The 15,691-nt window shown below is 44.1% G+C and overlaps 1 protein-coding gene across 1 annotated transcript in view; it reads left to right on the top strand.

The window, feature by feature from the left end:
* Positions 1-15,691, top strand: part of C2cd2 (C2 calcium dependent domain containing 2) — a 57,408-nt gene that overhangs the window by 40,706 nt on the left and 1,011 nt on the right. The window contains exons 11-13 of the mRNA XM_051191964.1: positions 338-451; positions 5,449-5,576; positions 7,222-7,546. Coding sequence (XP_051047921.1) covers positions 338-451; positions 5,449-5,576; positions 7,222-7,546 — 567 coding nt within the window. The remainder of the gene's footprint in view (positions 1-337; positions 452-5,448; positions 5,577-7,221; positions 7,547-15,691) is intronic.

Genomic DNA, 15,691 nt, shown 5'->3' with positions numbered 1-15,691 from the left:
AGGGGCAGCACAAACCTTTCTAGTACAATGTAGAGCTGGCCTCTGGGGTCAGGATGAAAAACACATTTTATTGGTATATTGTTTGTTTGTGTAAGGCAATCATATTCCCAAAGTAGCTCTCTTGGCACAGGTTAGGGACCCACAATCCATATGAGAACTCCAGTTTGATTAAAATGGGTCTAAATTTTTATTCCAGTTTAGACCGAGAAGGTATAAATCTATAAATCTTAAAGCAACAACTGCAGGGCCTAAAGGTGCAGCAGGGGCCTCCTCTCACTTTCTAGACTCTTCTGTTGAAAATTTTCACGCCCTTGGTGATAGACTCTTGTTCTTTCAGAGTCCCCTGTGAAAACACCCATCAAGGTAAAGGTCATTGAGAAGGACATCTCTGTCCAGGCCATCTCATGCCACAGCGCCCCTGTTAGCAAGACGTTCTCTTCTTCAGACACAGGTAAGCCGTGACCCATCTCAGCACTTCTGAGCTTTAGGAGTGAAGGTTTCCCTTTTTTGTCTTTGGGGAGCTGGGAATGTCAAGGGAAGGAAGACAGAGGACAGAGCTGTGTCCCTGCTAGGCCTGTGAAGCAGTGTAACAAAACAAGCAGGTACTGGGGCCCACTTTATAACTTTCTGAAAGCTGTCTTTCCTACCCTTTGGCACATGGGTGATGTCAGTGCCATCGGGTAAGCAATACTGGGGCGGCTGGATGCTGTGCGTGGTCTATACTGTGTGCTCGGCTCAAGCATTTAAGAGGAGTTTTCTGACTCTGAGTGTTTCTTTTAGTTATTTTTGATAGGTGCAGGGAAACAGCTGACAGAAACAGCTTCCTGGTGGGAAAGATTATTTTGGCTCCAGTTTCAGTCCATCGTGGGGTCGGGGCATGGCATTATAAACATTTGTGGAGTCAGTATCACATTAGCCCAGGAAGTAAAGAGATTCTAAAACCAGTGGCCAGGCTATACCTTCAAAGGCCTGTCCCTAGTATCACATGTCTGCCAGTAGGCCCCCACCTTCTAAAGGTTCCACAGCCTCCCAAAGTAGTGCCATTGGCTAGGGAACAAGTAGTTCAGAACTTGAGCCTGTGGGAGACATTTGATAGCTAAGCCATAATATTGCAGCCTGGCTCCAAGGGTTCACAGTCATCTTAAATGCAAAATGCATTTAGTCCAACTTCAGGAGTCCCCATAAGCTCAATAGTTCCAACATTGTTCAAGATTCCAAGTCTAGAGTTTTCTTTTTGAGACTCAGGGAAGTTCCTTAGCCATGAGCCCCCGTAAAATCAAAAGGAAAGTCATGTATTTCAAGACTGCAAAGGGTCAGGGTAAATGTGCCCATACCAGATAGGAGAAATGGGAGGATGGAAGGAAAGATTAGACTAGAGGGAGACGCACTGAACCTTAGCAGGGCACTGAATGCTGTAGCTCTGTGTCTGGCTTTTAATACTTGTGGTGGAATGATCTGAGTACCAACAGAGACAGAGAGTTCCACTCCCACAGCCTTGCCGTTTGCAGCCTATGTGGCCTCTCTCTGGGGCTAGCTCCAGTCATTTCCTTGGGGTCCAGAGGTCTCTACTGTTGCTTAGGCTTCATCCTTGGAGATTCTGCACTATGAAATGCTCCTTACAGGAAACCCAACCCTGAATCCCTGGGCCTCACAAGCTTTCCTTAATCTCGGTGTACAATCTTTCATGATCCCATAGCTCTCATATACTGCATGTCTGAAAACCTAGCAGGATGTGGACAACACTAAATTTAATTGGTATGTAGCTAGGCCCCCTTATATCATGAACACAGTGGCTTCTATGTACCTAGGTGGGTGAACCTGTGACAACACTTCTTTAAGCAGCCCCATTCAAGCAGGGTGCCCCTGTGCCCTGCAGCTACGTCTTTTAAAGGGGAACTCTTCCAAATGAGCATGCAGTTTTATAGTCTGGAGCCTATGATGTCTAGGGTCTCACCAAACCCTGAAAGCATCCTTCCTATATCCCAGTGACTTTTTCCTAATGGTGCTTATCTCAAATAAGTATGGCCACCTGTCACACTTGCTTTGCCAGCTTGAGATGTTCTTTACTGGCCAAATAGTTCATTTTTAATCTTTCTGCTCTAATTTTTATTCTCAGACCCCACTGTAAGCCTGGCTAAAGCAGCCAGTCGTAACTATACCATAGCCTGAATGCTGTGCTGCCTTGAATTACTTTGGAATTCAGCCTCTATAATTTCCAGAACATAGTTAAAAAAAAAGAGGCAAATTCTGTGCTAGATGTAACACAAATAGTCTCTATTCCTGCTCTCAGTGAGTCCTTGTTCCCATTCCAAACAGCAGAAGCTCAGCCTCACTGTCTGCATTTCTCTCAGGTCTTCCAAACACCCACAAGAATGAACCTAAGGTTTACCTACAGCATTCTGGAACTTTTCTTCCTTTTTAAAAATAATATTTATTTTTGATAATTTCATATTTATGTACAAGATGCATTATATCTTGATCATGTCCACCCACAGCTTCCCCCTCCTCCTCTTCTCAGACCTCCCCTAACACAAACACCTCCTACCCTCGCATCTTACTCTTTTTTTATAACCTACTGAGTCCCTGCATATATATGGGGACGTCCTTATTTACCACAATACATGGGTGTGACTACAACCCCTGAAGAAAAGTGACTTTCCCTTGCCCAGCAGCCATATCGCCAGTAGTCCTTCAGCTAGGATGAGTCCACTCATTCGTGTTGAATGTTGACTGGCTTGATGCTGTGACTTCATGAGTGCGATGGCCATTTCATACCCAGAGGACAGCATTTTATAGCACTCTTTTCTACCCTTTAGTTCTTTCATCTCCTTCCAGAATGTTCCCTGAGCCTTGGGGAGGTCACTTATTCTCAGCCTTTTTACTAGTTCTGAGTTTTTGTGTTTACTGCTGCCAAAGGGGTATGGGCTTCTCTGAAAAAAATTGAGATTAACACTAATCTGTGGGTATAAACAAATATTTGGCACCATGTCCATTTAGCAAAACAACAATAGAGGGCTCCTTCCCTGCCCTGGGTTTTTGACCAGGTTTATAGGATCAGGAGTGAATTTCTTCCTATGCAACAGACTTCAAATCCAATCAAAAGGAGTTGGGCTACTTCACAGCAGTAAAGCCATTATTGTGCTAGTAGATACATCTTGCCTGTCAGGTCATTATCATGGAATGCAGGGTCTACTGCTGGGTAAGCCCATTGATTCTTTTTCTCCTCCAGCAGCCTGCATAGCACCTACCAGCAGGGAGGAAGTTTTCAGGTCAGTTCCAGATTTCTCTGTGTCCCGAACAAGTGTGTGGTGTCTTCAGCAATAGATCTTGCCTTTTAGTTATGGCAGCAAGAACAATGCGAATATCCCGTGTCATTTGGGGGCCTCTAGGGCTTCTTGAGGGATTTTTCTAGTCCACATATTCAAATTCTCTCATGTTCTTCCCACAAGCTGTATCCCAGGGCCCCAGAACCACATATCCAGGTTTCACAGAAGCAACAACCCCACTCCTCCTGCACCAATTTTCTTGATTATTTTGTATATTTTGTATCACTGTGACCAAGGGACCTGGCTGAAATGTGTAAGGGAGGAAAAGTTTGTTTGGATTCACTGTTTCAAGAGTAAATTCATGTTAACCAGAGTGTATAATACAGCCTACTCACATCATGACCAACCAGGAAGCAGAGAGGGAGTTCTGGGACCAAGGCCTGAGCTATACTCTTCAAGGGCAGCCAGATTCCATCCCTAAAAATATTAGTGTAGCACCCTCATCTGGGGAGTAGGCCATCTAACCCACTGGCTTGTGGGGGACATTTCATATTCAAGCCATATCCGTATCAATTCTCCAGTTTTAGGAATGTTTTCATGTAATCATAATCTTGAAGAAACATCTTCCTTTCTATAAGTTAGTATGGGGATCTGAATTTGGTCTCCAGCATCCGCTTAAAAAATGGGGAGTGGCCGAGCAGGCCTATAAGCCCAGCTCTGGAGAGGTGGAGACAAAGGGGTCCCTGGGGCTTGCTGGCAGTCAGTTTGAACTAGTTGGCCAGCTCCAGATTCAATGAAAGACTCTGTCTCAAAAAACAAGATGGAGAACTGGTAAGAAGAGACCCAATGTCAACCTCTGGCCCCTACACATGTGCACAGAAATGAATGAACACATACATAATGCATGCATACACACAAACACATGTATATACCACAAATGAGGTTTATCATAAATAACAAAAAAAAAAAATATTCCCTTCACCGCATCACAGAAAATATCAAGTTTTTGGGACTTGTGTCAGGCATTGGGAAAGGCCAGTGTGTGGAAACCAGCCCTTGTGACCTGCAGCCATGGGCACTCCTAAAACAGTTTCGTTGTCCTTATTCCTCCGTTTGCTTTTGCAACCCTGGAAATCAAACCCAGGGCATTGTACATACTATGCAAGTGCTCTATCATTGAGCTACACCACCATCCCTCTTTGTCATGTTTAATTTTGCCTTAGCAGAACAGTACAAATTATGAGTACAAGTTCTCTGAGGGAGAGATGTCACTAAGCATCTCTACTCAGCCATCTGCCTGATGGCCCGGCATCTTTCTACTTGTCAAGTGAAGATTTTTTTTTTTAAAAATAAAGAAAACAAGAAAGGGAAGGAAGGAAGGAAGGAAGGAAGGAAGGAAGGAAGGAAGGAAGGAAGGAAGGACAGACGAACTAGCCTCATGAAGTGAACAAATGACATAAAACATGCAGGCTCTGTCAGCAGTACTGGGTACATTTATGACATAGGAAGGACCAGCTCTCAGTTGCTTTTATTAGCTGCTTCTGATTACTGTTGTGTGTCAGGTACTTTTGGGAGGAAGAAAGAATATGTGCCTTTGTGAGGTCAAATTTTTCCCAATGTTTAAAGATTTTCTTCTTTCTTTTACTTTCTTTCTGGTGTGTGTGTGTGTGTGTGTTACTGCATGCATGTGTAAGACTCTGCTCTTTCCTTCCCCAGTGGGTCCCAGGGATCAAATTCAAGTTAGAGCATTAGGCATGGTGCCTCTACTCATTGTATGTACCATCTCATCTACCTACAGTTGATTTGTTTTTGTCTGCTGCCTTTTGCCACTTTAATCGCTTCTTGATAAAGCCATCAACTTATAAATAGTAAAACACAAGAGTTTTAAAGTCACATCAAGAATTAGCTCAGAACTACGGGGAGCGAAGTTGTAAGCAACGGTGACCCTCCCTTGTTTTTGAAAATAAAATTTTACTGGAATCAGGCCTTGCCTATTAATTTACATGTGGCTTCTGGCTAATTCTACTCTGTGAGATTAGTTGCAAAACCCCTTACTTTATCCCTCTTTCTTCAAAGTGTTTGCCAGCCACTGCTTACAGACCATTCCTGCCCGCTGCTCTGGGAGTTCCCTGGGAGCCTTTTAATTTTGCTACTGAACTCAGTGCTACCTTCCTCCTGGCAGAACTACTGGTGCTGAATGGCTCAGATCCTGTGGCTGAAGTTGCCATTCGGCAGCTCAGTGAATCCTCAAAGCTGAAGCTCAAGTCTCCACGGAAGAAAAGCACCATCATCATTTCAGGGATCTCCAAGGTAGGTGAAGGCAGCAGCAGGAGGCAAAGTCTATCAGCACAGCATCCTGGTCTCTCATCCATCCAAAAAGGTCCCCTCTACAGAGTCTAATGTAGTTCCTTCCTGCCAGAGAGTCAGTTATCTTTGGGACCACAGTAGCCCTTTGTCCTGTTGATACAGGAAGCTGGCAGCTGTCTGCTTAGTGATGCTCTGAGGCTTGAGAGCTTGGTAAGTCATTTCTGGAAATATTACTAAGAGAGAAAGAAAGGCACATGTAAGAAACCCCCAGTGATGCAGGCTCCATCTCGCTGCCTCCCAAGTTCACTTTTTCCACATTACTCATTTCTAAAACATTGAAATATTTTACAATAAGTATGTGTATTCCTTTCCATTACTGATAGAAATAGGGATCGTTCTATGGAACATTTCAGTTCAGTCCCCCTGCTCTTCCACTCTAAAGTAACTTTTGGGGAGCAGAAGGTAGGTGGGCACTGCCTCTGATTGCAGCCACAGAGTACAGAGCAGGTTAGATCTTTACCTGCATTGCAAGGGGCAATGTAAATGTAAAGAGCGCTGCAGTAAGTGACAGATTACATAGTTGTAGCCATGACTAGGGAGGATGGGTTGGAACTTGCAAGGCCATTAAGAGTAGGAAGGAAAGCATACTGGGAATTACTCAGTTGCTGTCGGGTACCATGGTGATATACACAATATGTAGGTAGCCTGAGCCCAGGACTCCAAGAGAATGTTCATGGGTGGCCTTGAACACCAAGGCAGGGGGTTATCTTTTCTTGGGTTGGCTTCTTCAGCTACCAGGGTGTGAGGGTCAGATTTCTGGGGCCAACAAGGCCAAACAGTGAGAGCTTTTATTAAGTCTGGGTTAGATAATAAGATGAAGATAACCCATGATCATCTGCTCTCTACTTTCTGGCTTTGCTTCATAATCATCAGATAATCTTCATATTTAATACTCATAGGACACTTTGATTATTAATTTTGTTGGCATGCAGACTGTTGTATTGGTAGTCATCATGCACTCTGTAAGTTGGTTCATCTGTCAACTGTCACTTAGCAAAGCCACTTGTGCGATTGCCACCCAGGTTGAGAACAGCATGGCTGCTGCCCCTTCCAGTCATTCAGTTTGAACCATTGTCCCAGCTTTCCCCATTACCTGTTAGTTTAGTGCTATAACTTTACATACAAATACAGTTCTTAAAAGAACACATCATCTTCTAGTTGATCTCTACTTTGAGATAGAAAGAGAAGTGCTTGATAACAAATGTGTAAAAGACTAAATATGCCCAAGTTCATGCTTTTTTTGCTGCTGTATACTTTGTCTACTTGGAAAAAAGTGCTAGTCCTTGACACTCATCTTCTGGGGGCTTCCTTACTGATAGGTCTGCAGTGAGAAGTGTATGAGCTCTTCTCCAGCACCCTCAGCCTGTGCCCTCCAGAGTCTCAGCTAAGATGGAAACCTGTTTTATAAGCATTTACCATATAGCATAGGAGCCTTCTTGGGGCTACTGCTTGATATTTCTAGTCACAATGCCTTGGAAGGTGATATTCAGGTGGTGTCAAGCCTTCCCTGCCAACCATGTGCTCTTGTTAGATCCCTGGGCTGATTTCTCATTTGTCCTCAGCCTCTGTTGTACATCTCCCCTGACAGACCTCACTGTCTCAGGACCACAATGCTGCTCTCATGCTGGACTATGCAGCTTCTATGGACAGCACCAACCAGGGGGATGCCCCGCCCACTCTGTGCTCGCCAGAGGCAGATGCAGCCTATTCTACCACTCCACCTGAAGAAGATGAGCCAGCCCAGGCCCTACCTGCCCTCAAGCCTAGAGAGAATGATATAGACTCCTGGGACCTGGAAAAGGAATCCCCAGCAGCAACATGGAGCATTTCAGCCTTACAGGAACCAGATGGGGATGAACTGTCAGAGAGCTCCTTGAGTGCTTCCGGTCTTGGAGCCATCAAGAAGCATAAAGGTACATGTTCTCAACACCTGCCCCCTCCCCACCTCCAGCCTGCACTTAGGCTTCCCTCTCTGTGTCATTGCTCCCTTGCTGGCCTCCCTTCCTTTTACAATCTCTGAGGCTGTCCTGGCTTCATCCCCCCCCCCCGGGGCTTCATCTCTTCATCTGGGGGCCATTGTGTTTTCATACCTCCAAGCATCCCCCCTGTCTGGCTCTCTCCATCTGGAAGCAGAGCTTTCCAAGGCTTCACAAAGAGTTAGGTGCCATTGTGTCCAGGGACAGAGCAAAGTGAGCAGAGATTGGCAGCTCACCTTATTTGCTCCTTGCAGTTTCCTCCTCCAGCTAGAACAAAACCAGACCTCACCACTTGGAATCAGCAGGATCTACAAAGAAAGAAAACCCCAGAGTAACTGCTTACTGGCTTGATACACACATAGTAATGAAGTAATTTGTTAGCACAATCACTTCTTTCCTGCAAGAAATGAGCCCTTATTTCAGAGCCTGGCATTTCTTGGGTGTGGACACTTGGATCCAGACCTTTGTCTCATCTTTGGGAAGATCTCTAGGTCTTAGAGACTTCAAACTCACTGGGCCTCACCTCCAAGACCTGGAGACCATCCTAACTACCCACATTCTCGAAAAGTGAGGGCTGAGGGAGGCACCTCAGTCAAACCAGGAGCTGTGGTGGAACTCAGTATGCACTTCTAGCTCTGCCTTATATCTGTGGCTCCAAGCCCATTTCCCTCCAGCAAAGTTCTTAGGACCCTCTTGGAATGCACTGGGCAAAAAGCTTAGCTACCCCAGGTGTTAGGAATCCTAGCCAGCCACTTCCGCTAGGGACAGGTGGGGTCTCCTGCTAGGCGGTTTTGCCTCATGGAGGACATAGGTAATGTCTGCAGACAGCTGTGGTGTCACAACCAGAAAATGGGGTACTGGTGACCCCTAGGGGGTAGAGGACACAGGTACCACACTCTTTAGGGAACATGGCACAGACACCTCCACACAGTGCAACACAAGTTCCAGGTGCTGAGGTTAAGAACCTGTCCCGGGTGCTCTACTCTTCCTCTCCTCATCCTTTAACCGTTGTTGGTTAGCTGGTTGCCTGTGACTTGTACCCTTTGCCAGTACCAAGCAGGAACAGATGGGGGGAGGAATTGCACATTAAAAGAGGAAATAGAGAAAGAGGGTGTTCCTGGGGGAAGATTTCATACCACCCAGCCTCTGTTTCCCACAACCTGGCCTTGAGGACCTTCAACCCTGTATCTTCTCTTGGTGTGCTGTGGCCAAGGGCATCAGGTGGACTGGCTACTGATTACCCTATGTACACATTCTGACCTAGTCTTTGCCCTGAGATCAAAGAAGCCTCTGGGAAGTTTCTGGGGAAAGTCAGTGAGCAGGGAGGAACAAGGGTATATCCTGTGCTCCACTTCTTTGAGTCAATAGTCTATACACTCATGACCTTACGGAACCCAAACCTCCCTCTATGTCCTCCAGGTTTCTCAGAGATGCCAGGTTACTACCCCTGTGTATGCATCCACTGCTGCTTTCCTTTCTTCTAGTCTTTTCTGCTCCTGCTAGCTTTGGCCTTCCTTGGGGTACCTTCTTGCTATGCACCTACATCCTTCTCCACTCACTGGCCAGACAGATGTATGCCTCTTGGGAATCCTCTGGGGGCTGGAAGTAGCCTCTATGCATGAGAGCTTCCCCAGAGGCTGGGCATCGGGGGAGGTCCAGGCATGTTTGACTGGTCATGTGTTTCATTCCTGGATTCCCTGGGAGCTGAGGTTGAACCTGCCATCAAGTCCTTGAAATGCCTTGACCTAAAGTTTTCTGAAATAAAATATTTGGCAACATCTTAAACGTTATTTTGTAGGGCTCAGGCATGGGTAGCACATCCTTTAGTCCCAGCACTTGGGAGGCAGAGGCAGGGATTTAAGGCTAGTCTGGTGTACATGGTGAATTCTAGGCCAGCCAGAACTAAATGGTGAGACCATGTTTTAGGGAAAATTGTATGTATGTATGTATGTATGTATGTATGTATGCATGCATGCATGCACGCATGCATGCATTTATATGGCTAGGGAGATGCTCAGTAGTAAAGTTTTTACTGTGCAAGCATGAAGAACCAAGTTCAGATCCCCAGCACCCATGCAAAAGCATATATCTGTAATCCTGGTACTACTGGGAGACTAACACATAAGGATCCCTAGAGCTCTCTCTAGCCAGACTAGCTAGTTGGTGAGCTGCAGGTTCAGTGGGGTATTCTTTCAAAAACTGTGGTGGAGAAAAATAGAGGAAGACACCTCATATTAACCTCTAAACTCCACACAGATGTACAGGTGAATACACCTGCAATAACCCACATGCACATGCACGCGCGCACACACACACACACACACACACACACACACACACACACACACACTTAGTTTTTATCCTGCAGTTTCTAGAAGCTTAGTACTTGAGATGTTGGCAGAATCTTAAATAGGTCGAAATTGATTGTCAAACCATTTTCATTTCCTGCCGCTTTTTGTTTATTCATAACTGGTGCTACAGGGATTGGTTTTGTGGGGATCAGTTGTTTGTTTTTGTTTTTAATTAATGTGTATGAATGTTTTGCGTGCATGTATATCTGGGCACCACTTGCATGCCTGGTGCCTGCGGAGGCTAAAAGACTGTGTCCCGTTCCCTGGAATGGGAATTATATGTGGTTGTGAGCCACCATGTGGGTGCTGTGAATGGAACCTGGGTCCTCTAGAAGGGCATCTAGTGCTCTTAATCTCATAGCCACCTCTCCAGCCCCGTGTTTGGTTTTAAACTAAGGTTTATACATAACTTGCACCACCTGCATCTTTTGGTATAAGTGAGTAGGGTGTTGTAGGCTTTGGAGGGAGCCCATGGAACTGGAATTCTCCTGGACTCTTGCTGACTAGGAATTTATATGATACTTCAGCCAAAACAGAAAATTGATTCCCAAAATTCAATTTATTTGAAGTTCAAAAAGTGTTGGCAGGACTAGGAATGTAGCTCAGTGGTGGAGTGTTTTGTGTAGCATGTGTGAGGTCCTGGGTTTGTTCCTAGCACTTGAGAAAAAAAGTGCTGTTGCAGTTGTGTGATAAACCCACTGGAACTGTGCATCTAGGTCTGGGTGGTAAATTTTACCCTATCTGTGTTCATCACAAAGGCCCCTAGAGAGGTTTGAGAAAAAATAGAAATGTTGCAAAATATCTTGGACAGCAACCTTTCATGTGCACACGTATGTGTGCTCAAAAATGCATATATATGTACATGCATGTACAAGTGTGAGCATGACTGTCCGTGTTTACATATGTGTGTATATGTGTGTGTAAGTATGTGTATGTCTGTGCTTTGGTGTGCATGTGTATGCATGTTTACAAGTGTGAGCATGTGTGTGCATGAGTGTACTCATGTATGCATGTGAATGCACATGTGTGCAAGTGTGTGAGCATATGTGTGCACTGTGATACAATGATTCCAAACTCTAACTTTCATTCTGACTCTGCTCTCCTGTGCTTTTCTTTTTGCCTCTCAACATCTCTGCATTCTGTGCTCATTCCATTTAACTTAAGAGGATCACTAATTACCTGCACAGTAAGTTATTTTTCATCTTGCCTTTTTAAAAAATTCTGTGACATTGCTTATGTGGAGAGTACTCAGCAGAGTGAAGGTTGCCCACTGACTTCTCCTTGCTTGCTGGCCTGACCTTCCCTGTGGTTGGTTGTTCCTGGCTTCTAGGTAGATTGTTACCTTCATCAACCATCAGACAGGACATTTCCTCTGTCCTCTGATGCTACAAAGTTACCTTGCTGAGATGGCTTCTGCAAGGTATCACCTGGGCAGCCTGACTGGGTTTCCTTTATTGGTTTCCTGTCTCTCAAGTTGTCTCTTGTATGCATGACCTGTCTGAAGACACTTTTGGACATCAGAGCATGAGTTTCCAGGTTGCTAGGGCCATTGTCTTCCTACATGTAGATTTTGATACAGATTCTTCCATTGGCTATTTATATCTGTCCTTCCACAGAAATAAACAGGATAAATTTAGAAATGTGACAGCAGAGCTAAAATTGAGAATAATTTTCAAATTCCTCTGTGTGTTTATTCATGCGTCAGTCTTCTTGGGGATGTTTTTAAAGGGAAGACTAAGACCAGGGAGAGAATGTTCCCTAGTGCCAGATCCATACTTAAAAATTATGTGATTTGCATCAGATTTCACATGACATCAAATGAAAGTTTGAAAACAATGAGTGAAAGTCAAACCAGGACAGTCAATGCTGATGTCTCCTTAAACACTGAAGGATTTTTGGTGTAGATATAAATACTTTGCTTTAAAATGGATTTTCATTTATTGATACACTTTAAGGTCAATTTTGTGATATGTATATTTCTTCTCTTGTTTAGTTGTGTTTATATAGCTCATTTATATTATTTATATTATATATTAACAATATTTAGTCCATTAATATTTAGCAAGATTTAAAGAAAATAATACATCATCTATCCTATCTTTGTGAGTCTAAAGTTTTATATGTAACTTATCTTTAATCCTAACTAAGGAAAACCATAACCATAACTGCCTGTCTTCAACTCCCTTAAAGACCACAGGAGGATAATATATAAACTCTAGAAATGACAGAGACATCTTGTTACCTGGTCAGTCACCCGAAGTTCTTCTGTAATGTTCCATCTTCAGCCTATAGGCCATAGTGTGTCTGGCAGACTTCTCAGCAAAGCAGGAAACTTTAAACTGTCCATCTGTATTGGCAGTTTGTCATTCACTTTTATCTGTGTCCTATAGAATATCTGGCAGACTCTTCCATGAAGCAGGAACCCTACAGCAATGCCCATCTTGTTTTAGAAGTCACTTTTCTGGGGTTCTGCATGTCCAGTTTATACAGAATAAAGCCAAACAGTCCAGATAAGAGTGGTTTCTTGCTCAAAAGGCTAGTCTTGCTGTATTGGAAGTAAATCTCCATAACGAGTTTCTTTGATGTCCATCTTCCTTTCTGATGCAGGTGGTGTTGTCAGGAGCAGTTATGTCTCACTGTTAAGAAAAACCCTGAAACATTTTAAATGTCATATTCATAGGTCTTTGAAAGGTTTGAAGAATACGTATCCATTTGAAATATATATCTGTATATCTAGAAAACCTAACTAACATAATTATAAGTTTTGACTATTATAGGTAAGTATCTATAATCTGTACTAAATTATACATTGCATTTTAAAATGAGCTATATAAGCACAGTACCTAAGCAAGAGGAGAAATATACATGTCACAAAATTGACATTAAATCTGTATCAAAGTATTCATTTCTATGCCATAATCCCCTTTTTACCTTTAAAAAGAAATTGGTTGTGATTATTAGCCATTTATAACCAATCCCATTTAAATGAAAACAAACATTTATAGATAATATTTGGGAATTTGGGTATCGTTCTTTCCAAACTGCTTTTTGCTGGTAGAAGGCACTGTCATGGGAATCCTAAGAAGATACAGAAATCCTGGCTGTAGTGGTCTGCAAGGCTGCCTTGTCCCAGCTGTTTTGAATGTTGGATCACCTGGGTCACTGTTTGTGGGGGGTGGTCTTGCTTGATCAAACCATGTTAGTCTGGAAGGAATACATAGCTTTTCATTTTCCGTGGAAACAAAATAGAAACTCTTTTCCCCAGTAACCTGTCCTTAGACTTAAATTTTGTTACTGGCAGTTTTTCTGACAGCCTGGTCCCACAGCTGTGTTAGCCCCCAAATAACACACAGAGACGCTGTATTAGATATAAAGCTGTTGGCCTGTTGCTAGTGTTTCTTATTGGCTAGCTCTGTCTTAAATATTAACCCATGTCTATTAATCTACATGTTTCCATGTGGTCTTATCTTACCGGAGAGAGGGTCTAGACCTCTCTCAAGTCCCTACAAGAGAGAACACAGAGAGAAGGGTTCATTTATTTGAGTTACTCACAGGTACAAGTGAACTTTCCTCATTGGAATGTCTCATCCTCCCACATCCTGGTATCCTTCTCTGGAGATGAAATTCTTGTGGAATCCTGCCAAAGACCATGCCAGTGCCTTGATCTGTCCACCCTGTCTGTATGCCCCTCCCTGAGACCATGAGGCACCCACTGCTCCAGGCACCTGGAACCCACTTCTCATGGGTGGGTCCCATTGACATTCAAGGCCAAACCCTTTCCCTGGCAGCACAGAAAAGCTAGATCTGGAACACTGGCTTTAGGAGCCAATCACCCTGGGGCCGCACATATGTCATCATGTGACCTAAGTAGGCACTTCCCCATCTCTGACGTCCTCGTTTTTTAGTGAGGGTTCCCCCAGACTCAGGAGTGCAAGCCTGCTGAAACAATCTCAGCAACCGCATCAAAGGAATTCCCTTCAAAGTAAAGCCCATGTTATCCCCTAGAAGCCATAATTTCCAAGAAGATCTTACAAACCAGTGCAGGGAGATTGCCGTGTGGGTACATAAGATAGCATCCATTTCTGACTGATGGTGTAAAATGAAGTTCAACAAACTTGTAGATGGGCTGCAGAGATCATGAGGGAGGCTGGAAGAACAGGAAACAACCTTGCTGTAGGCCACCGCATGGTGTGGTACCTGAGAACAGGTTCAGGCCTGCTGAATGGTTGGTGCTGCTAAACTGATAGTTTAAACCTTGAACATTTGTACAGGTCATCACAAATGGACGCTTAAAACCTTTTTTTTTTTCTCCCTTATAAATATTTCTGCAGTTGATCTTAGACAAACAGCTGAGAAACAATAAGACTTTAAGATTTTCAACTCTATCAGTCTTCTAATTTGGTTGAAAGTGTTTGACACTTCAGGGCAGGAATTTGACTTTAGGCATCCATGCTGCAATTTCTGTTGGTCAACTTGTAATGATGGCCAAGAAGTGTGAAAATCGCCTTTTGAAACTGTTTGTGGCTAGAGAGATGGCTCAGAGGTTAAAAAGAGCACTGGCTACATTGCTTTAATCAGAGCACTTCATCACAACAACAGGAAAAGAAATTAAAACAACACAGGTGCCTTGGTCACAAGGGACATGCATAGATTAGCCCAGGGTTAATGTAGGAAGTCAGACCATGAAGACAGGCACAGGGTGGTTATATTCAAACAGTTTTTTGTTTATTATGTATACAATGTTTTGCCTATATGTCTGCCTGGACACCAGAAGAGGGCACCAGATCTCATCACAGACAGTTGTGAGCCCATGTGGGTGCTAGGAATTGAACTCAGGACCTCTGGAAGAGCAGCCAGTGCTCTTCTTATCCTGACCCAAAATACATTCCCCACCCCATGCCAAGCTTCAGTTCAGGAACAAGTAGGCCCTTCCTATCACAAGGGTTCTCGGGTCTACAGTTGGCCCAGGGCATGGATTATTATGTTCCCTTTCTCAGGCTTCCACTTACCCTCCAATCTCCTCTATTTCACATGTGAGTGTCCCACCTGTTTGTGCTCTTTGGGAACTCCACAGCTACCTAGAACAGAACCCAGGAGGTACTTGTAGGTCTGAAATCTTCACAGACCCTCCTTCCCCACCTCTAGCCCAGGTAACCTAAGGGCTTAGAACCCCCTTGAAGCCAGGAGTACCCATGCCTAGAGCTTAGTCCTCTGCCCAGCTGATGCTTTTGATGTGACAAAATTACCCACATGAGTGTCTTTGTGTTCACACATAAGCCAGCTCCAGTCATCCAAACACTAATTGGTAGTTGGCCTCTTGCTCAGAGACAGGACTCCCCTCTAGGAACAATGCCTCCCACCCGTGGCAACACCAGGCTGTGGCTCACATGCCAAACCTTCAAATTCAGGACAGATCTCCCTGGCTCCATGGCCAGGCTTCTCTTCTTTTTAACACAACCCCTTTAGGCATATAGTAGTAAACTTCACGGGCTAGCCTGGCACTGCCCCTGCCCTTGCTGGGCCTGGGTGAATAGGATGCTAAACTAATTGATAAAAAGGAAAGAAAAGAAAAGAGAAGAAAAGAAAAGGAAAGAAAAGAAAAGAAAAGAAAAAGTGATGCTGAGCTGCTTCTAGTCTGCACTTGACTTTCAGGTGCCATCTTCACCCCAAGTGCTACCGCTCTTTGTTTTCTGTTCCGTAACGCCATACTTGGCATCTGTACCAAGATACA

Source organism: Phodopus roborovskii, unplaced genomic scaffold (assembly GCF_943737965.1).
Source record: "Phodopus roborovskii unplaced genomic scaffold, PHOROB, whole genome shotgun sequence".
NCBI classification, from domain to species: Eukaryota; Metazoa; Chordata; class Mammalia; order Rodentia; family Cricetidae; genus Phodopus; species Phodopus roborovskii.
The sequence above is the reverse complement of the archived record's forward strand: the minus strand, read 5'-3'. Positions and strand labels throughout refer to the sequence as shown.